The following is a 22,649-nucleotide window of genomic DNA, read 5'->3' on the forward strand; positions in this document are numbered from 1 at the left end:
GCACTGTTTGGTTAATTTAGTGGGTTCAGGAACTTGATTTGGGTTACGGTCTTCACTTATGTGCAAAAATATTATGCTTTCATATTTTATTAAGACTTTTTATTGAAGATTTTGGGTTTACGTTATTAAAAAAGAAACATTACATCGATTTTATATATCCACTGTATATTGGATACATATTTTAGTCTTCAACATCTTTTCTACATGAGATATGCTTCTAGCTTTGCCATGCAAATCAATTAGCCCAACTAATTTGTATTCAAGAAACTATATCATATTTTATTTTAGTGACATAGCCCATAATAAGCACTAAATTATGCTAAATTTGAACTTCTAAAGAGGCCGAACATTGTAATGACAGCATCAGACAGTTGCTGCAGATTTATAGGTTGCATATAATGACAATCTCCTGTTAGTACTTCAGTGGATGAGAACTGGTGACTCTGGAGGTCATTTGAGTACATTGAACTTGTGGTCATGTCACAAAAAAGCAGTTTGAGATTATTTGTGACATGGCACGTTATCCTGCTAGAAGCAGCCATCAGAGTATGGATACACTGTAGTCATAAAGGGATGTCCACTTTTGGTGATCCATGCAAACTGTAGGCTGAGCTTAACGAGTGACACCTGGTGTGGTCTTCTGCTGCTGGTCTGACACGTTGCGCATTCGTTACAATTTCTGACTCCGCCATCTGAATACAAAAAAACCCTGAGACTCATCAAACCAGGCAACATTTTTCAAATCACTATGGTGCATTTTTGGTGAGTGTGTGCACCCTTTAGGTTCATCACGTTGTATATTCAGAGATGCTCTTCTGCATACTTTGGGTGTAACGATTGTTTGTTTCAGTGACTGCCTTCTTATCAGCTCAAAGCAATCCGGTTATGTTCCTCTGACCCTCTGACATCAACAAGGCTTTTTGACCCACACACGTTTTGCTCACTTCCACTATTTTCTGTAAACACTAGAGATTGTTGTGTGGGAAAATCCCTGTAGATCCGCAGTTTCTCTAATACTGAGACTAGGCTGTCTGACACCAACAACCACGCCAAATTCAAAGTCACTTAAATCTCCTTTCCTTTCCAATCTCATGCTATGTTGCAACCTTTTGCAGGTTGTCTTGACCATGTCTGCATGCTTAAATGTACCTGCAAACATAACTGCATTAACAAGCAGCGAAACGGGAGTACATATTGAAGTGGTTGCCATTGCTGTAGCTACTTTTTTGTTATTTTTTAAAAAAAATAAATGAGTATTTTTTTAAATGCCCCCCACAGTTGTATTGGGCTACTTATATTGTTTGTTTGTTGTTGTTGTTTGTTTGTTTGTTTGTTTGTTTTTTGGGGGGGGGGTGTCGTTTTTTAGTTTTTTTTTTTATTTGTGTGCAAGACCGAAAGTGTAGCTTGAGAATAACATTCAGGTTATCCGCTCTGTGTGTGCCTATAATAAATACTTCCTCAGCAGTGGTGCGATGGGAGTTGAACTCCAAGCTGCTGACCAATCAGATGGAGCCTGTGCAGTCATCCCAGCAGCAGCAGCAGCATCATCAGTGTGTATCTGTGAGAGTGTGTGTAGCAGCTTAAAGGGGGGAATCTGGACACCCTCTCTGAATAGAAGAGGACCCTCTGCAGGCAGGCCGTGCTTTATTTTTCCGCCCATCTCAATGTGTTTTTTACCAAATGGAAGCAGAGGTGTTGAACCCCCAGATGATGGCAGACGTCAATGGCAACAATAAAATTACCAGCGCGGAGCTCGAGGTGCTCAAGCTGCAGGAACTGGTGCGAAAATTGGAGAAGCAAAACGAACAATTGCGGACTCGAGCGAACGCTGTAAACAATTGCTCCATCGGCCCTCATCTTCAGACCTCGTTGTCGTGTCTGCACGGGGGTACGGCGTGCGCGAGCGACAGCTTCTCTGCTAAATATGACGTTTCAAGTGTCCCCGCACCTCGAGGCTCAGCGGAGGAACCTTTCGCCTATTTTCAGCCGAGCTCGGCGTCTCCTGATGCCGCTGTGGAGGACAGCGGCGCCGCTGGAGACACGACTGTTTTGGATGAGGTTGAGATTTTGGACCTCAACGTCGTGCTCCCCGTCTTAGAGCCTGATAGCTGGTAACTGCTCTGTTTATGTCTACCAGTTCATTACATGCCTTGTTTGAATTTACAGTGAAAGTCAGTTCCCCCCTCTGTTGGTCTGACCCTAATACATGCTTCATGGGCCACATGACAGTGAACCAGCCATCATTTTGAGGCAGTGTATGTCATGTATCGTATGTATTGATTGCATCTGTTTTGGTGGAACAGACTTACAGACGCTGGCAAATAGTGTGACTCTTACACGAGGAGCAAAACAATAAAAACCAGATCTGACACAAGCTTTGGGCATCCCAGCATGCACTGTGCGTGCAGCATAGGTATCTATTCAGAGTAGGCAGCGCTGGATGAAATTAGAAACAATGACCCCCCTTCAGCCTCTGATCAAACAGCTCGGCTTTGTGTGTTGTGTTCAGCCATAGGCTGAACTACTTTGAAGCACAGGCTGTAGACTAAGGTATCTGACTGCTGAACCGTTTCCAGCTTTATGTATCTGGTGTGACGATGTGGAAAATGTAGCACACAGCTGAATGCAGTGCTGATGAGATACAGTTCAGCCGCTGTGCTGGTATAGCTTTACTACATTTAACTCAATTACCCTTCCACCCCCAAGTCAGTGTAATGCTGTGGCCTAGTTGCTGGAGGGGAAAAAAGCCCAGTTCTGTCTGGCAAGTTTTCTTTTCCTTAGATATTTAGCTTCAGGCCGGGAACCTAGTATACTAGGATTTACAGGCACACACACAGTGACAAACGTGCAATTTCTTGGGATTTATTTAATTTCTTTTCTGGCTGACGATAAAGGTCAATTAAATTATTTTCACTCATGGTAGAGGATGAGGTGAGATGGAGGCAGAAGATGTGCTGTGGCGATCCGTAAAGAAAGAAGAAGAAGAAGAGATTTGCTGATAAATAGGTTGATAATTTCATGTACTACATAAAAATAAATTCCATCTAATTGATCATTGACTCAATTTCACAACAGAAAAGATAACATTGCCATTTGCAAGTCTATGCATTTGGTCCGTCCATTTTCCGTTTCAGTTCCAAGTCTGGGTCCCAGAGATTCTTCCCATGTTGTAGAAGCTTTTAGGGCATTTGGTTGGCATTTGGATTGTATAAAAATCACACAGCCACAGTGGTTTTATTTCACTGGGTAATAGCAGCTGAGAAATGTTGGGGCTGTAAAACACACTCTTTGAGATCTTGAGCTGCTATTTATTTTCTTTGCTCTCTAGCAACTATTTTTTGATTGCACTGCAAATACACAGCAGCCCTGAGTTAATTTATCATCTGTGTTTTGTGTGTAAAAAAAAAAGAACAAGGGCTGCCTGTAAAGGTGACAAGATCTAACAGTTTTTTTGCTGCATTTTCCAGGCTGTATGTGAGTCCCAAAGCTAAGCTGCATGGCCACAGTTTCCTCAGCCCTCTCCAGTGGTGCAGGCAGGTACTGGACCACCCGGGGCCTGAGGTGGAGCTCGCTAAAATGACCCTCTGTCACAGACTGGACCAAGGTACAGTGTACTTAGCCCCAGGTGTGGCCACATCCGCCTCGCTGGCTGCTGAAATGTGATCATAAGCTGAAAAACACTTCACACAAAATGTTTCCATGTGCAGCAGAATTTCTTCTGCAGCGTGTGAACCGTGGGAGGTTTTCACTGCACAGAGCTCACCGGCTCCAACATTTCACTCGCTCTCTCTTTAAAGTTGTGAGTTTTACTTCACCCTGTGTTCCCAGTGAGTGGTTATTTTTGGAGTAGCAGAGGACTCACGTGTACACATCTCAGGCTGTACTTAAGATCCACTAAAGATGAAGATATTTATACATGAATTAAAGAAAGATCACCTTGGAAGAGCTTGATGTGTGTTCATGAAAGGCTAAACCCTGTGTTCACTGCAAAATAATGCAGAAATAATTATAAAGCTTTCATTAAGTTATCATCATTGCACCATCTGAACCTCTAATAACAGCCTGATTTTACTGGATTTTATGAAAAAAGTATATTTTAAGTGATGGAATTTTTACATTTTAAATTTAAATACAGGTTATAAATTTTTAAAAAAGTAGAAAGTGTAGCCTGCGAAAATAAATTATTAAAAAAACATATTTGATATACATTTTGCGAGACTTATATGTCACCTAATTACCTATTTTCATGAGTAACTCATAACTCAATCCACTCATAGTTTTCACATACAGCATTATGAGAATTAAGCATGAAAATATTACAAATATTGTGCTGTATGAGATTTCATAATGGACGATCCAGTCTTGATCTGATTTTATCTTTTCCTTTATCTGTTATATGATCATAACAGTTTGATTATTGCGATGATCTAGAATCGATAAATCTGTTATTATTGTAGTTACTTAGTCTTTGAATCAAATGTCGTTTCCGTAGTGACAGTAACTATGATATTAAAACATAGACTATTGATCTCATATTAAAAGCATGTATATTAATAACAATATGCCCATGAGCACATTAACAGCCCTTCAGTTTTGGCCTGTGCTGGTCTATATGCTTTATGGCTGTTCAAAGTAAGATGACTACATCTAACAGCCTTAAATTTTCTTTCTCCATAGCTTCTTCTGGGAAAAAACATTCCCATAAAACACATGCTGATTTTAACTCTGTCACTTACATATATGTCGTACAGCTGTTGTCACTTTCTTGAATGACGAACTAGTATCACAGGTATGTCTGCAGTTTGCGACCGAACTGATTGAATCACTGCAGTTTCATACTGATTCTGAGTTTTTGCCAAATCTATGAAAACCTGCCAGATCTTCTCTGCCAACAGCAAACAGCTCATTCTGCTTTTGACTCTTGTTTCGTGTTGTTTATTGGATTGGATGATTGAAGTCTGAAGAAACAAGACATACTGACAGCTTAACAATGTATTCATTTAACAAACAGGGGCCTTTGTAGCATGTATAGGAAACATACACGGCCACAATAGCCTTCCACCTCCTCCTCACATGCTGGTCACCAGCTTTTCACAGGCGCAACCTACATACTCAGCTGTGCTGCTCAACACACAAATGCATTTTTCTTGCAAATATGGCAGCATTTAAGGGGAAATAAACAGACTTTCCAATAGTTATCGTCAAGAAGCATTGTTACAACAAAGAAATAGTCGACCAAACTCAAATTTCCTTAGTTTTTGTGCTAAATGTATATGTTAATACTGTTTTAGCAAAGTCATTGAAACAAAAGTAGTTTAAGGATTAGATGGTTGAAACTCAACTTAGTTACCAACAATATTACTGCTGACAATGACGGTGCATTTTATCCACCATTGCTTTCATTTTAACACGGTCTCTGTCATTATCCTCACAGTTTTTGTTTTACTAACAGCTGCATAACCTTTACTCGTGGCAGACCAAAGCAAAGTCTTTGCATGCTATAATATCCTTTTCTCTAAGCATGTTTCCACTAAGTGGGGCAAGGGGTTTATTGAGGTTTCAGAAATGATAATGGGACATATGTACGAGCTAACCAAAATCCAAAATCATTACGGCTCATATACTTGCGTGATATCAAATATATATTTGCTGCTGGGCCCAGTTTCAGATCTGGTGCTTTATAGTTTCTGCTCTCATGCATGGGGATATGGTTACCATAGAAACATGCTTACATTAAATGGGTTGTCGAGTCAGATTCGCTCAGCACTCCCTGCACCAAGAGCCTGTGCAAGAGACTTGTACTTTCAAAGCTCTATATGCTGCTCACCTGCGTGCTTTGACTTTAATATCCGAAAGAATTTCCTGTGATGGAATATTTTCATATTAATTGTGGGTGGTCCCCACACTGTGACCTGATAATGCATATTTGTTAGTGTCTGTGTTGATGTTTTTTGGTGTGTGTTTGTGCCGTTGACGGTTCTCTTCTTCCTTTAAAGCTGTATTCGGGGAAGGCTGGCTCTCCTCCTCGGGGTCATGAATACATCCTTGTATTTGAGAGCCAGCAGCCATTGTTGGTGCAACTGGCTGTGAATGCTAGTTTCATCCAGTGGAGTTTGAGCTTATTTGTGTCAGGAGTGCCGAACGCTCCACTTTGTCAGGTGTAACCCTCTCAGACTACCAATCAGACACACTGAATGCACGTTATGTAACCAAGCTGAATTTACTCACTGCTAGTTGGCATTAATTAACAAGAATAATAGTATCATCCTCTAAAAGTGTACCCTGTAGCTAGGGTTTTTTGTATTGCAACTAATTGCTTTAATGGCTATTTATCAGAAATTAATAGATATGACAGCAAACAATCTGGTAACCCAAACCCAAATGCTCTTAGTTGCCGTTAATAAAGTGCATGTTAAGTGTAAAGTGTGTAAAGTGTAAAGTGTGAGTGTTAGTCCCCATAGGGAAATAGTTCCTCTGCATTTAACCCATTCACCCAGTGAAGCAGTGGGCAGCCACCAATCGCCCGGGGAGCAGTGTGTAGGGACGGTACCTTGCTCAGGGGTACCTCAGGGTAGCCGTTCAGTGGAGTCGAACCCCCGACCTTCCGATCATGGGGCCACCACTCTACCTACTGTGCTATCCCTGTTATTGTAGTGTTGAACCATAAAATGAATAAAGTAACGAAAATCACATTTAAGGACTATAAATAAACCGTGTAGACCAAAAAAACTAGTTCATAGTAAATCTAATTCTGATTTTGGGAATGGGTTGTAGCCTACATGCACAATCCCTGCTTATCCTGAGACCTAGCCAAAAGATAACTGCGGTTTAGCCCAATAAGCCGCAGTGGTAAGCTAAACCTCGTCTTACTGTATGAGCCTCTTCTGTCCGAGCTCAGACATTTGCAAGGTCAGTACTGATCTGCTAGAAGCAGATTAACATTTGGCCAGAGTGTCTTAAAATATATAACCCATGTACTGTATGTTTGTGCTACATGCTAAAGCAATCAGACTAACATGCCCTTCCCTGCAATCCTGACTCTAGCAAAGCGGTGGCGAGGAGTGTCCTCCGTTCGTCCGTACAGCTGCATAGAGGGGCTCTCCACCCTCAGCTGCCCCATCCTGCCTTACACTAAACCTGCTGCACTAACCGAGTCCTCAGGTAACACCAATACACATCTGATTCCTGCTAACCACAAAACAGACACTCTTACATCTGGTAGGCTTAGTGGGTGTGAGTCAGTATGTACCTACAAACTGAAATCACTAAACAAACTAATTTGTTAAATGGTAAGTTTCACTATTTAAAAGAGCCATTATTTCTTTGGGGGGGGTGGGGGGTTATTACGTTTCTTATTATCTCATTTGTAAGCATGCTGTCAGAGTTGGCCTGTGGATGGAAATGAAAGTTTATTGATTGGTTCCCCAATTTGGCCCAAACTGAAATCTCTCAAAAACTGTTTGATTTGATGATCTTCTGCAGACAAAGATGAATCCTAATGGGTTTGCACATTCACACACATACATAGCCAGTCCACTGGGTCTTTAACTTACAATATAAAGTGCCTCGAGGTGACTGTGATTTGGCCCTTATAAATAAAGATGCTTGGAAGTGATTTCAACAATGGTACAGTCATACTAGATGAAACAGTCTTTGGAGACTGTGGCACGATCAAAGTGTACAATAAACTTGAACATGAGCTCATTGTTTTTGAAATGGAGACGAGGACCACGACTGCAATTAGTTGAATTTAACCAGAACACAGCCAGCGGAAACAAGTCCTCTATTGCAAAGTGACACCTTGCACACAGGATGGCAGTCTGAGACAGGTTGCCTCCCACCAGACCTTTGCAGTTGACATTCCTCTGGTTGCTCAGAAGTTGAGGGAGTTGCATGCTCTATGCATCTAGGGCCAATCCATTGGTTGAAAGCAAAAATTATCAGTGCAATCACCAGGTAATTGGATGTTGCCATCCAGGTTTTACTCTAGTGCGAGTGGGCGATAATGAAACATTAAAAAAACAGTTTTCTTTTTTAAAGAGTCATTGTAACTTAATTAATTAGTTAATTAGAATTAATTGAAGCATGCTAACACAGTGACACCTTGACGGTAATGTTTAATCTCGTTTCTCTTTAAATGGGGCAACTTTTGCAAGGTAACTCAAACCTGCGTCTCTAACCCTTTGAAAACAAAATCTAACAACATCACAAAACAAAGCAAATGACAGGAAAAAATTCACATAATGCAAAAGCTAAAATTTTGCATTGGCAACATTCAAAGCCTTTTAGCCTTTAGGGCACAATAATCGTCATTGCTCGTATTAAAACCGTTTCTGCTGACCTCATAGTTGTTGTCTCATCCAAAAGTAATAACAACATCGAGCCAAAAGCATCTGTTGCTTCCAAAATGCTTTTGGAACTCGCTACATAACCCAGATTCTTAAACAACCTGCTCCTTGGAGTTTACAATCAGATTACACCAAACTGCAGGGAGGAGATTATAAGGTCATACCCTCAAACAGATGGAGGCGAGCACTTTCAGACTCCACCAGAAGACAGCTCCTTCAGCTCGTTCATCTGTGTTCTACATTAACACAAACAGCAGAGAGTGCAGGTTAGGCTAGTCATCAGTGATTGAATTTCTTCTCTCTCGTGCTGTGATTTTCTCCTTTGAAGCTCCGTTGCCGTCATCTGGTCAGTCCTATCTCCAGCCGAGTCTCCCTCTCAGGGCCAGCTGCAGCCTCGCTGACAGAACACCCACCTTCCTGTCAAACTCCACTCTCCACAGTAAGAAATCACCCGCAACACGTCTCCTCTGCCATGTCATTAATTTCTGCAGTTTCATCAGGTGTGAGTTACCATCCATCTGCGACAGTTGTGCACACATAAATTTCACAACTCAGAGACGCGGTCAGAGAAATGCTTTGAAAGTGAATGTTGGGATGTTGACGTGCATGTTTTTGTTTTTGTTTTGTTTTTTTTAGATGTGGGCCGTCGGCACGCGGCGATTACCCCTCAGTCTTCCCTGGACAGCGAGGTGGATGTGTCAGAGCTGGAAGATGACTCGATCTCCATGAGCTACAAACTGCAGGACATGACAGATGTGGAGGTCATGGCACGACTTCAGGAGGAGAGTGAGTGGACTGTTTAGATGTTTCATACAAAATGTGAGGGAAAATAGGAGAAATGTGAGGAAACGCTGCTACAGATAGAGGTCGTGATGGGTTGCAATGGTATTGTCAGATTGTGTGTGTTTTGTCCACTTTATATTCCGACATAGAAAGGTGGTCGGTGGTTTGAATTATGGCTTACGCAAAGGACAGCAGCTGCTTGCAGAGGCACTTTGCTAGGCTTTGTAGAACTGTTACAGCAAATAATTGAATGAATTAGAAAAGCAAAATCTAGGAAACTGTTAATGTTTCTAGACTGCTCCTCTTAATTTCTTCTCATCTCTGCTAATAAAAATGAAATAAGCAGAATGTTTTTCGAGGCATTTGAAGCAGGGAGCCATCGCAGCCAAAATGTTTACCAATGTGTTAGAAAGCGTGGGCTACAGTCGAGAAAAGGAAGGCAAGAAGTACGACACCCGACGCATAGCGCACTCCTACGCAGAGCTGCCTCTACGCCTGTGCATCACAGGACTGGAAAACAGCTCTGCACAAGTGCCTGAAACTGTGTGAAACTGGAAGATCCCTGAACAAAACATCACAGTCACATCACAATAACCATCATATAAGTTACTTAGTGATGGAGGAAAGGAAGGTAACTTGGTCAACTTGAGTAAAATACCGTGCATTTAACTTGTTTGAATTTTGGGTTAAATGATTGGTATGAACTAACCGCACATATATAGAATGCAGTCAGAATATATGGATGAATGAAATCTTTATTTTGAACATTTAAGTATCAAATGTTAATAACTGAAAGAAACTCACACAAGAACAAAATAAAAGACAAGTATTATATTATTGTGATGAAACCCCATTGACTGAAATCCCCCAAATATCTACCATTTCCTGTTCACTTCCTTTCCCCCTTTTTAATTTATCATATATTTGTGTTCCTGATTATATAGCCTAATATTTACATATGCACTAGCTATAAATACATATACATATCTAAACACAGTCTCTTTCTACATGAATATATACATATTCATGCTGTGATCCATGATTATATATCTGCACCTTTACAATGCAGCCATTATATCAAACTGCAGTCAGAATATCCAGTCAGTGTCACAACATAGAATTTAATATTTAACACATTGCTTCATCCACATAATGCTCTATATTTTTATAAACCTTCTTCTCTTCTAAAATATTAAATATTAAGTAAGGCAGTTTGTTTACAAAATAAACATTTATTATTTGCATCTAGATGGCAGACGTGGTCTGAAAAGTCTGCCGAGAAATCTGAAAACTTGATTGTGGAAAAGTGTGACATTTTGAAACATGTAGAAACACTGCTCATAGGAAACTGATTAACTGACCCTTTGCCAAAGCAGTATGTGCCAATGCTGTCCTTTTACGAGATTAAAAACACAGTTGGAGTTCATGTCATCCAAACATAAGAGAATATCTGAGACGTATGAATCAAGTCTTTCGGTGTTGATTGGACACCAGCAGGTACAGTGATATGTGGCATGGAGCTGCAAATCACTCTTGCCTCAGCATAAACAGTCCTTAATCAGACACCAACTGTCACACTGAAGTTCTTCTCTACGTACCTGCAGCCACCCACAAATTTGTTGTAAGGCATGAAAATTGTTTGACATTGCTTTAAACACTAATGCGTGAACACTTCTATATATACACTACAAGCAGGGGTCCCCAATCCCAGTCCACGAGGGCCGGTGTCCCTGCAGGTTTTAGATGTGTCCTTGATCCATCACAGCTAATTTAAATGGATAAATTACCTTCTCATCATGTCTTGAAGTTCTCCAGAGGCCTGGTAATGAGCTAATCATGTGATTCTGGTGTGTTGACCCAGGGTGAGATCTAAAACCTGCAGGGACACCGGCCCTCGTGGACTGAGATTTTTGTGTTTGTTTGACAGCCACTCTGGTTGTAAACAGTAATGCACTGCCTTGTGGAGAGACTGGAAAAGATTACTGTGCAACATTGCCAATAAATGGCTGACACTAACATAAATGTTTGACCTTTACGAAGTTGAAAGGAAGTGATATCTTGATGCGCTTGTGTGCTATTAAATTATGCAGGACATTTCAGAACAAACTTCTCTATATCAGTCTGGTCTGCCGATTCAGTAAGTGAATAATGAATGAGGGGCGCCTCCAGAAGGAAATGTGTCCTATACCACGTAGGGTTCGTGCTTTCCTCGGACAAATGCATTGATTTGTCGCCCCTGTAGGCCTCCGACAAGACTACGCCTCTACCTCAGCCACAGCCACGGCCAGCCGTCGCAGCTCCAGCTTCTCCTTGCACACCCTCAGGCACAGTCAGATGGATCTCGAGGAGGAGGACGAGGAGGACGAGGGTTACGACCAGCTCCCACCTCCCCAGCCTCGACTGTTCCGCACAGGCTCTATGCAGCGGGGCAGCCTGCCCCACTCTCACACCTTCTCCAGTTTCAGAGACTGCAGACGCAGCTCAACCACCCATCAGTTTTCACTCAGTGGACACTCCCAGTACTCTGGACCCTCTAGCCTGATCACAGAGACACAAACAGCATACACAAATAGCACAGGTGAGTGACCTGATCTGATCTGGGAACATGTCTGATAGAGGACTGTTAAAAACTCAGGGATCAGTCAGTATCTTTGGACTTCCAGTAGACCACACTTCTTGTTCTATCAGCATGTCAATCTTTATAAATGCTGAAGAGATTTTAAAATCTGATAAATGTTAATCAGGTGATAGCTAAGTGTTTCAAGATTGCATTTCAGCAAATGCAATCATTTTGCTCTTCACACACTGTTTATCTGCATGCAACCAAGGCCCGCTCAGATGTAATTAGACTAAAAGAGGAATGCAAACAGAAAGCAATTAAAGCACAGTTCTCCCTTCTCTACAGATTGCGTGTCTTTATATGCAGATATCAGTCTATAGAGATAACTGCATGACTGTCTAAGACTGATACTGCTGTTACTTTAAGGAGCAAGTATTAGACTTTCCCCCTCTTTAAAGTCCTAAGTTCAATTAAGTCAGTATAGATAAAAGAATAGTGCAACATTTTGAGTGGACCACAAGAAAAGATTCATTCATTAATGGATATGACGTGTCATTCTGCTTAAATTTAAAGTGTAAAACTAAGATGTGTTTCTACAGGAGAAAATGCTATGTATTAAATATTTGCTAAAAGCGCTTACGTTCATATTCACCAAAATGTCCCCTAAAAAATCCTAAAACTTTGAAAAGCCAAAAAAAAAATGCTAACTGGGCACCTGCAATACCTGATCAGCTTTGTTGATGTTGTTGCATAGACAAGCTGCGAAGAAGCATGCCCAACCTGATCCGAGCTCCCAGCATGCCTAGTGTCCCCAGCATTCCATGCCTGGCTTCCCCTGTCAACCCACCCTCCCACGGTCCCTCCTCTTTGCCAACGATGCCCTCCCTCCGGAACAGCCAGAGCTTTGACTCATCGAGTGGGCTTGCACGACTTCAATCCTCCAGTAAGACGCCTGTTTTTATGTGTGCGAATGATCAAAGAAAGGAAAAAATCACTTTTATAAACTGTTAACGCTCAGCCTAATGATGACAACTAAAAATCTAGGGATTGCAGTGACACTTTTGCTTCACAATATTCCTTCAGTTCCTTCCCCAGGCCAGCTCAGTCAGCGAGTCCAGAGTGTCGGGAGTTTCCCTACAACAGCGCGACACACTCTAAAAGCGACAGCCTACGTAAGCCCCACAGTCCAGCAGGGACCCACCTCTCTGTCCACCTCTGCCAGTCTGAACTCCATCTCCAGCAGTGCCGCGCTGCCTCAACCCCTCAAACCCAGCAGCAGCATTAGTTTGCTGCCACAGGCCCTCAAACCCACCAGCACCAACCACTCAGCTGTCCCCCGCAGTTCCCTCCCTCGGCCAGCCTCCTTCATAGGAACAAGTGGCGTTCCACGTCCCAGTAAAATCACCCAACCCACGCGCAGGTAAGCACACATATGCTAACTCCTTTGGGTTTAAAGGAGAACTACAACAACATGAGTACTGACGAGCATGTGCAAAAAGGCACTTGATAACTTCAAATTTAGACCTGATGAGAAGGTTATCTCAGGGGATCACCAGAGGTGGTAAAATTCATCCTCTGATGACAGTAAAAAAATAATTTTCTGAGCCATGAATTGGTTAATCAATTGAAGTATATGATGACAAACCTGGTCAGACTATTAGTGTTTTCAGCATGTGGGTGAGTGGTAATGTAGCAATCTTTAGGTGTGGCATCGGTGGTTCAATGGTAGAATTCTCACCTACCACACTGGATTCACAGGTCTGATTCCTGAAACTTTTAAAAGAAACAGACAAGATTCTTTGTGGGATGATGGATCTTTTTATTTATCTTTGATTAACTTATATGCTTATATAATATTGGGTTTTTTTCTGTCTGCAGTTTGCTTACTCCTCCAAAGAGCCTGGCTGCTCTGAGTGCCCTGAGGGACGGCAGCTGGAAAGATGGCTGCTACTGAACCCAAATAAGCTGAAATTTGAGAGGTGCACAGGGTATCGCTGTGTAGGCACCAGCTGATTTAAAATGTCTCTTTCAGCAGGTCTCTAGACTTGGGCTGCGACCTGTGAGAGTGACAGATATCATGAATATAAGCACTACTCCTTGCTGAAGGACAAAGTGAGGACTGTTGAGCGTGCAGGTCCAGCAGGCTGGATCTTAACCTTGACTTGACACACCATGAAACAACCAGGCAATACTCTGATAATCAGCTGTTAAATGTGAAACAGATCCTCTCTGATATGTGTTTCTTGGTTTGTCCTTGTTAATTCTTGCATTGAGCAGAATAAACGTCTCTCTCCAACCGAAAGCTTAGAAAAATATATCCCATGCTTTTGTACATGCTTTTAATGATTTCATATGATTAGTTTCGGAAGTACTATTTTTTTCAGGCTGTGGTGTCAGATATGAAGTTGAACCTGAAGTTGGAATTTTGTTACTTCCCGTGCCTGTAAAAAAAAAAAAAAAAAAGTGAAAAAGAAGAAGAAGTAATGTAATTTATGTTAGTTATACTTATTGGCTGGACCTTGCAGCACTTTGGATCAGAATTCTGATTAACACATTCAGTATTAGATCCATTAATGACCTTGTACACACTTTATCTTTTGTTTAGTTTCTTTTTATTTAATGTTTACATTCAATTCCGAAATGTTCTTTGATAAGCGTAACTGCTGCAGTGATATTGCACAAGGAGCCCTCATGCTTTTAATGGATGGCAAGAAATTAAAGAGGAAGTGAATTTTTAAAGTGAATAAAAGCATTTCAAAACGTTTTTTCATTCTTCTTCATTAAAATTGTTTGTAAAGAATCGAGGGGGAAAATTGGTAAATTGCAAAAGGGGAAAGGGATTGCAGCCAGTGATGAGCTGCGGAAACCCTACCAGGAGCATGTTGCCCACGAAGGCATAACTATAGGCTCTCTAGGACACAGAAACGCCTCAATTCTTTTTGTTTTTATGTCTGAACGCCTCCAGTTGTTTTGAGCATCTCCCACTAGTACGAGATGCCTGAGCAGACCAAGGAAATTATGTCTCCTGGCTGGTTTGGGAACAGGTGACTGGGGACTTAGACTTCTGCCCCCCATGACCTGGCCATCGAAAAGTTGCGAAGGGATGGATGAATGGGGAGTTGTAGCTCTACTTACTGCAGTTCAAACTCTATGCCTTCTTTAACTCAGATATGACTCAACTTAAAAGCATTTGGAGTAATGGTGGTCTAAGGGTGAAACCATATTCCTGTATTCTTCCCTAGTAAAAATACAATACTAAACCAAGTTCAGTCCTATATTCCTTCAAGTGTAAAGTATATCTGAATGCTAATATCGCTGATATTATGGAAGCTACTGCTCAAAAAATAAATGTAGAATTCAGTTTTAGCACATTACAGTTAGGGGGTTTTGAGGTTTTGGAAGATTCACTGTGGCAGCTGTTAGTGTCACAAGGTGGTCACAAAGTGACTAATGTTTAACAAGTGAGTATGTTGATTTTAAATCTCCAGAGTAACACTCAAACACGCTCTACTTTAACATACTGTACCTCAGGGAAGGTGACTAAAATCTCTTATCTTTTATCTTTTGCGCAAAATCATTAAACCAGACCTGAAGACAGATATTGAGTGCACAGTGCTGACCTTTTGGAGTTTTTGATAATGCCCAACAAAGCCCAGGAGGTATGTCTAATCTGCTTTCATCTGCACTTTTGCGCAGATCATTTATACTAGATCGTTTTTCTCAATGGAATCCCCCTCCCCTCTTTTTTATTTTTTTTGCTTACAGGATGCTGTGATCAATCTAAAGACGCTGCAGGAGACTTCCAGGCAGCTTGGTTTTGAGTGGACAGTTTTGGCATATGAGCTTGGCTTCAATAGAACTGAGATAGGACGCTTCCACGCCAGCTCTACAGAGAAGAGTGTCCAGGCCAAGGCCATGCTGGAAAGCTGGTAAAGTCTGTGTGTACACTTATGAAAGTAGCATGTGCTTTGTTTAGAAACTGGTGTTTCTAAATCAAAAGGCAACATCTGATTATCTTAGCAGTGTTTAGTCCAATTTTATACGTCATCTGAAATCATTGTAGTCTTAAGAAATTGAAGCAGATGCCCAGCAATCTCATGTGAGAAACTTAAATAACTTATTTGTGTTTTATCATGGTCACTTGCGCTCTCTAGACACTCTGTCACTTTTATACAGTTCTTTTTTTTTCTTTTGGCTTTTTATACATCAGTGAATTTCTCTTCTTTCTATGAAACACTTTTTAGAGGTCCCTCTTTATTTGCAGGTACGAGAAGTCATGGGACAAGCCAAATAAGACCAAGCTGCTGCAAGACGGACTGGAACGAGCTGGCAGACGGGACCTGGCTGAGAGACTGCATTGCCTTCACTGGGGTCACCAGAAACTGAGTCAAAGGGTGGAGCTTCCCTCTGCCTTCCCCTTCCTCATCACAGTCCACAGGACCATCGACAACCGAGACGCACTACGTAAAATCAACGACCTAAGTCGTAGATTCACTTAAACCTGGGTGAAAACGCAAGTAGCTGTGGCTATGTCTGTAATTTGTGTTCTACATGTGCATATGTGATACTGCAAAGAAGCAAATGGACTCAGAGTCAATTAACCAACAAATCATGATATATGCTACTTTTTGTAGTGCAAGAAATTAAAGCTTTGCAATAAGGATAAAGGCTGTCTTTGGAATCCTAAATAAACTTTTGATTTCAAAAAGTTTATTTATTTTAATTGATGTACAAACGACAAAGGTCAAGACAGTTTATGTGGATCAACTGTGTATATATGTTGTTATAGTTGGCTACAAAGAGCACAGGTGTAAATGGAAAAGTCTGTAGTAAGGTATGGCTGATGGGACCATTTTAAGGAGAGATAATTATTGGTGGATATGTATACTGCATTTAAACAAACATCTGACCATAAAGGGCCAATATGCACATGTGGCTGAATGATGCATATACTAAACTGCAGTGCAAGGGACATGATTTTTTTAATGATGGTATGAATCCATATATTTCATATTTTTTATGCATAGTGTCTGGCTGTCACATATACCACAGAGAAGAAGCTCTAATGTGTTACAGCAAATCAAATAAATAGCCCATGCCAGACTATAGAGACTTCAGTATTAATCATAAATGGGGTTTGGGGAGTTATTAAGCATTAAATTAAAATATTATAGTTTTATAGTGGCAATATGTGCTGGACAACTATCTAACTGAGAGCAGGGACTCATAAAACACATTTATTGATTCACGCTGAGAGTTGGATGAAAGGATGACACCACAGATGATGATACCGCCTTCACCTCAGCTTAATAATCTATTATCTATTTTTAGAATTTAGTTTACTAAAATTCTATTAGTTAGTTTATTATTATCTGAGGACAAAATGTAAAATTTGACTGTAAAAGGATTACATTAATCATTTTGCTTAAAGGCAGTAAGGACTGAGACCACGTGAGCAATTAGAAATAATACATAAGGATTAATTGAAGATATGGTAATGATATAAAAATGAAATAACACAATTACATAAAAATACAAATAAACATATAAGAAATATAGATATATTAAGATTATTACAAAATAGTATTAGTTTCTAAAAAAATATTTATAACACAATTATATAAAAATACAAGTAAACACAAAAGACATAGAGGTCCATTGTTTAATTTCCAGAATTATCCGCTTTAGCAAAGGGGAAAGTAGTGGGAGGAACCATATTATGTTCCAATCAATCAAATTCAGTTGACCCAGTTGCACAAACCAATCAGAGGGCACTCTTTTTTAAGCAAGGTTGTATGAGTGCGCAACGAGCCAGTGTGGAAGTTAATCAAAGAAGCCTTCAAAATAAGATTTTTTAAATTTGTTTAATTTTATTTAAAATACTAATTTGCGTATTTTAAAATGAGATTCGTGGTCAAAATAGAATATTAAAACCCACCCAGAGCGTATAGCACTGCTCAAAAAGATGAACTAAAAGAACGCGCGATATCTATACGTACAACTGTACTTTATTGTGGAAGTTCTTCTCGGAATATGTAGCTCAAAACCTGGCCGTATTGACGTTTGTGCCAGCTGCTACACTCAAAACAGAAAACAGCAATGAGGAGGAATTTAGTGAAAATGAACGTTATCGGTAAAGCAGCTCCTTGGAAGTGGTGTGCGGGTCTTTTTCTACTTTGACCGTGACATTATGCTCATTTACAGGCCGACAGCTGCCGGATTTCAGACATCCTGGCGACCGTTCAGCTGTTAAATCGCTGTTGCATTTATCCACACTGCTTATGTTTGATTTTCACGTGTAAACGGACGTGTCATTATCAGAGCTCGGGGAACTTGGCGTTACCGAGCATGTTTACCGCGTCACACGGTGCTTTTTGAAACACTGGCCGACGTGAAATAGCTAACTAATCGCTTAAGTTGCAACAATGGCCTCGGCGCTGAGTTGCTTCAGTGGTCCGGAGGTGCTGGAGGACGCCAATCACGCTCGGGGTTTGATGAACGGGTTGAAGTTGCTTTACGATTGCCGGCTGCTCGGGGACGTTACTATCGGAGTTGAGTATGAAGAGGAGTCTTTGGAGCACAGCGGCAACCCCACCAGAGGTGCCATCGACCAACTTTTCTTCTGCAGCCGCAACGTCCTGGCAGCTGCTAGCCCCTACTTCAAAAGCATGTTCACCGGTGGGTTAAACGAGAGCGTGCAGGAAACTGTGGTCATCCGTGGGGTCGATCCTGAGTCTATGTCCGTCATCATCGATTACTGCTACACGGGCAGGGTGACCATCACGGAGAGTAACGTGCAGAGGCTGTATGCAGCGGCCAACATGCTCCAGCTGGAGTACATCAGGAAAGCTTGCTCCAGTTTCATGACAAGGAGACTGGACTTGTCTAACTGTGTGGGGGTACTGAAATTTGCTGACACCTATGATAACCCCGAGCTGAAGGAGAATGCGCAAGCTTTCATTGCCAGGAACTTCGGCCTGGTGTGTAATGGGGGGGATCTTTGCGAGCTGGACCTGAAGCAGCTGAAGGAGTTGCTGTCTCTGGACACCCTGGATGTGGATTGTGAGAAGAAGGTGTGCTCGGCTGCTCTGCAGTGGATCGAGGTGAACGCAGCACAGAAAAAAGAGGATGCGTTGCAAGCACTAAAGTGTGTCCGCTGGAACTTGTTCACTGAGAAGGACAAGTGTTACCTGGAGAGCCTCATGGCAAGGCCTTTCATTGAGAAATACCTGGCATCATTTTTTAACAAGTCCCCTGAGGACGGCTGTGTCATGTCTGCTACTCTGGATGTGCCAAAACACAGAATAGGTGTGAGCGCAAAAGAGATGATCCTCTTCTTTGGCCTACCTAATGACAACATAATGTGCTGCGACCCATACTCGGAGGACCTGTACTTCATGGCCCCTCCTTTAGAGGATCTGAGCAGTCAGGATTACAAACGCTCCACCATGGAGTCCTTAATCGCCTGTGCCACCCCTGAAAACAACTTGTACTTGGCGTCCCACCTCTCGAAACACTTCTGGCTTTACAACCCTGTGCTCAACAGCTGGCAGGAGTTGGCAGAGAGGCCACTGGGCAGAATACATTCTGGAATGGGCTACCTCAACGGGCATGTGTACCTTCTGGGAGGAAGAAACCCGGTGACGGATGCCAGACTGAAGGAGGTGGAGTGTTACAGCGTCCAGAGGAACCAGTGGATGTTTGTGGCTCCTCTGCCTCATTCTCTGGGTAAAATGCAGGTGGTAGCCCTACACGACCACTTGTACGTGGTGAACAAAAGGCGAATGCTTTGCTACGATCCTAAGAGGAACCGCTGGCGCCACTGTGGGTCGCTGAGGCGAGACAAGCTTCACAAGGCCTGCGTGTTCCAGGACCAGATCGTCTGTGTGTGCGACATCCCTGTGGTGAAAGCCTACAGCCCCACTAGGGGTGAGTGGAAGAGGCTCGGCGACATTCCCATCGACAGCCGAGCTCTAAATTATCAGGTGATCCAACACAACGGCAAGCTGCTCCTCCTCACTCAGACTTTACTGCAGCACAACAAGAACAGAGTCCTCATCCACGAGTACGACCCGGCCAGGGACACGTGGAAGAATATCATGGCGGTGTACGTGTCCACGCTGGGGCCCGTATGTGTTTCAACGCGTGTTTACCCAGCGTGCCTTAGCTCTGCCCACAGCTTCTCCACAGAGGAGGACGATGACAGTGGCTCCAGTGCAGACTGGGATTTTGATGGGCTGACAGATGCAGATTCAGACTCTGGCAGCTCTAGCTCATTCTCTGATGAGAACTGGTAGTGAAGTGTGTTGCAGTGTCAAAATTTATTAAATTATTGGGTTTTTACAGGTTGGTTTTGTCTAACGGGGAGCATTGAAGTATTTATTCAGTGTTAAAACAGTCAGGAGAAGCACAGGTTGTTAAAAAAAAATATTTTCATACGTGTGATCAGTAATGTTAATATTGGGATGCATAAAACCAGAGAAAATGTTTACTGTGCCTCTTTCACAGCATTTCTGCTGGGCAAATACAGGGGTTACTAATTGGGAATAATTGCAATAATTGCTGGAACTGAGCCTTCACTTAACGCTGTTACTTCCAACCTTGCTTTTCCTGGTTCAAAAATGTCAGAGAATCTGTGGGACTACACTTGATCCATGTGGAAACAGAGTGTCAGTGAAAGTGCAAGTGAAACAAAAGTATAAGGAGTAGAAAAGGGGGAAAAAAAAAGATTAGGAGTAGTGCTTTGCGTCTTTTGCGTGCAACACCTAAAGGTTTCACATGGATGCCACATCTGTAATGCTTTCGTCACATGCTTCCTGAGGACCTTCTCTCCTAGCTCGTAGAGCCTGTGAGAGATTTGTCCACGTCAAACTCGAGCTGAGATATTCGAGTGATGTCTCTTGACAAAGCTGTACCAGAGAGCTACAGAAGAACCTAAAGCTCTACGAATGTGCCCACTAGTACTCCTGAGTGGAGAGCCGCTGTTAAGCTTTAACATTATGTTACATGAAAAGTTATTTGGGCAAGCCTTTTCTCTTTAGAGTGAATAAATGAGCATGCAAGCTTAAGATCAGCGTGAAATCATGGCTTGAGTGTTTGTCATATCAGACATCTCAAGTGCCTCTTGTTTATGACTATGAACGAACTGGTTATGAACTGGGCTTTAAAATTTATGGTCCTTTTTATGTAGTTGATGCACACAGCGACATCACACACACACAGGCGGTGCTCCAAAAACTGCTGCGTGAAGTCTAGGAGCCAATGTACTGTACACTCTCTCAGGTTTAGCCCATTTGCGATGACAGAGGTTCCTTTTTAGATGTAGTGCGATCACAATGTTTTGGTGACAAATGATTTTGTTTGAAATCACAGAGTGTATGTGTGTGTTTTCTTATCTATACTTTATTTTTAATGTGTGTGTTGCAACAGTTTTTTTGGGGGGGAGGGGTTTTGAGTATTGCTTGGGTGTGATGATTTATCTGCTTGCCAGAAGACTGCAGAGAAGCCATTGTCCCAGCCAAGCAACCCCTACGCTATTTGCACTTACTGAGATAAATGGTGGAGATAAAATATTACATATCCTCATCAGCAGAATAATGAATCACACAAAAACAATGACCATAAAGTTGAGTCAGCACCTCTGAAAACACTGAAGAGTATAATCATGAGTGACTCTTAGTCAGGGGTTTTTATCAAGCAGTTTTGGGAGTAAAGGGGGAGGAACTGTGGGTAATGACATGCAGCGAAGGCATGGTAGAAATAGAGCTGCTGGTTCCAGAGCTGGGTTTACAAAATAAACTGTTAAAATAGTGGAGTCCCGACTGTCTCTCTGATGAATAATAAGGTTTCTTGAAGTAGATTGGGTGCTTGGCTGTGGATTATAAAGCTGTTTTTGGTAAATGTGTCAAATAAACATCAGTGTATGCTGCAGAGTTACAAGTGTGTGTAGTGCTGAGTTTTATAGAAGTCGTAGTTATTGCCACTGCATGGTGAAACTGGAAGGTTCGGGTTCTGAAGAGTGGTCTTGTGAGTATTGTGAGTTTAATATGGTGCAAAACAGAAACATAGTTCAAAAAGGTTCTAATTCTAGACGGATTGAGTTTTAATAGTAAAATGTGTCATTAATGAAACTATTGGTAATACTTTTTTCTTTTTTATGAGACATTCATGATGTGTTGACTGATTGAATTGCTACAGAAAAGCAGAATGATTTTTTTTTTTTAAATAAAAAATCTTATGTTTGTATTTATTTGAGACTGTCTCTGTTTAATGGATTTCCATTGTTAGATGTTCTCTTTGTTTCTTTTTTGTAAGTTGTACAAATTTGTATGAGGTTAATATATTTGTGCTCTTGGAGGATACCTACTGAAGTGTTTGTGGTTGAGTGATATGTCTGTATGCAAATAAGTATAATAGCATACATGATTTTAAAAATAAAAATTTATAGATTTAAAAAAACCTTTCTGAAATATTTTGTACTGACTATGCTGAAGTCTTGATCCACCCCTCATTTCTTTTTTTCCAAGCAGTTAGACTTTCTAGTCTTTTTTTTGTAAGTGTTTTTTCTAAGAAATAGCGGAGGGTGGGTTGTTGCTGTTCCTTGAAGGCAAATCGGGATTGGAGAGATTGGCTGCCATGAGGTCATTCTCAAGGAGAGGAAACAGAAAAAAAATCGACACAACTGTGCTGTCATTTTTGTGTATGGCCAAATAACATAAAACCTAGACTGAAAATCTGTGTCTTGCGAAGTGATGGATCCAAATTTGACATTTTTCACTCAAGTCATCATAAATATTTACAGAGGAGATCAGGAGAGAGGTATGACAGTGAGCATCTACATGCATCTCCAAAACACAGTGGAGGCTCTAAACTGGGGCTGTACTTCAGCCAGCGGTGTTGGGGGTCAAAACTCATGAAAGTAATTATGACTGCAGTAAAGCACCATCAGATTTTTATTG

General features: G+C 41.5%; 3 protein-coding genes across 5 annotated transcripts; all 3 read left to right on the forward strand.

Moving 5' to 3' along the window:
* The first annotated feature begins 1,536 nt into the window (after positions 1–1,536).
* On the forward strand, positions 1,537–14,495 carry slain1a (SLAIN motif family, member 1a). Of its 3 annotated transcripts, XM_005733830.1 has the most exons (9): positions 1,537–2,111; positions 3,468–3,604; positions 7,045–7,161; positions 8,677–8,787; positions 8,985–9,134; positions 11,374–11,709; positions 12,446–12,634; positions 12,775–13,111; positions 13,570–14,495. In XM_005733830.1, exons 1-9 carry the CDS (start codon positions 1,681–1,683, stop codon positions 13,643–13,645), a joined length of 1,884 nt encoding a protein of 627 aa, XP_005733887.1. In that variant the 5' UTR covers positions 1,537–1,680; the 3' UTR covers positions 13,646–14,495. The 3 variants fall into 3 exon arrangements, with proteins under 3 accessions (XP_005733887.1, XP_013766470.1, XP_005733888.1); XM_013911016.1 differs by lacking the exon at positions 12,446–12,634; XM_005733831.1 differs by lacking the exon at positions 7,045–7,161.
* Positions 14,496–15,166: 671 nt separating this feature from the next.
* LOC106456224 (p53-induced death domain-containing protein 1) lies at positions 15,167–16,347 on the forward strand. Its single transcript, XM_013911040.1, has 3 exons — positions 15,167–15,350; positions 15,457–15,620; positions 15,956–16,347. The coding sequence occupies exons 1-3, from the start codon at positions 15,330–15,332 to the stop codon at positions 16,188–16,190; spliced, it is 420 nt and encodes a 139-aa protein (XP_013766494.1). The 5' UTR covers positions 15,167–15,329; the 3' UTR covers positions 16,191–16,347.
* A 1,384-nt stretch (positions 16,348–17,731) lies between these two features.
* On the forward strand, positions 17,732–21,484 carry kbtbd7 (kelch repeat and BTB (POZ) domain containing 7). The gene has a single exon (XM_005733832.1). It carries the CDS (start codon positions 18,117–18,119, stop codon positions 19,986–19,988), a length of 1,872 nt encoding a protein of 623 aa, XP_005733889.1. The 5' UTR covers positions 17,732–18,116; the 3' UTR covers positions 19,989–21,484.
* The last annotated feature ends 1,165 nt before the right edge of the window (positions 21,485–22,649 follow it).

This window comes from Pundamilia nyererei, unplaced genomic scaffold (genome assembly GCF_000239375.1).
Source record: "Pundamilia nyererei isolate P.nyererei 1_Seehausen unplaced genomic scaffold, PunNye1.0 scaffold00055, whole genome shotgun sequence".
Taxonomy (NCBI): Eukaryota; Metazoa; Chordata; class Actinopteri; order Cichliformes; family Cichlidae; genus Pundamilia; species Pundamilia nyererei.

Excerpts from the sequence above, each read along its gene's own strand:
- slain1a (XM_005733830.1), top strand. The coding sequence starts at position 1,681 with ATGGAAGCAGAGGTGTTGAACCCCCAGATGATGGCAGACGTCAATGGC. Across the intron at positions 2,112-3,467 it reads GTCTTAGAGCCTGATAGCTG|GCTGTATGTGAGTCCCAAAG; the intron begins GTAACTGCTCTG and ends TGCATTTTCCAG. Across the intron at positions 13,112-13,569 it reads ATCACCCAACCCACGCGCAG|TTTGCTTACTCCTCCAAAGA; the intron begins GTAAGCACACAT and ends TTCTGTCTGCAG.
- LOC106456224 (XM_013911040.1), top strand. The coding sequence starts at position 15,330 with ATGCCCAACAAAGCCCAGGAG. Across the intron at positions 15,351-15,456 it reads TGCCCAACAAAGCCCAGGAG|GATGCTGTGATCAATCTAAA; the intron begins GTATGTCTAATC and ends TTTTGCTTACAG. Across the intron at positions 15,621-15,955 it reads AAGGCCATGCTGGAAAGCTG|GTACGAGAAGTCATGGGACA; the intron begins GTAAAGTCTGTG and ends CTTTATTTGCAG.
- kbtbd7 (XM_005733832.1), top strand. The coding sequence starts at position 18,117 with ATGGCCTCGGCGCTGAGTTGCTTCAGTGGTCCGGAGGTGCTGGAGGAC.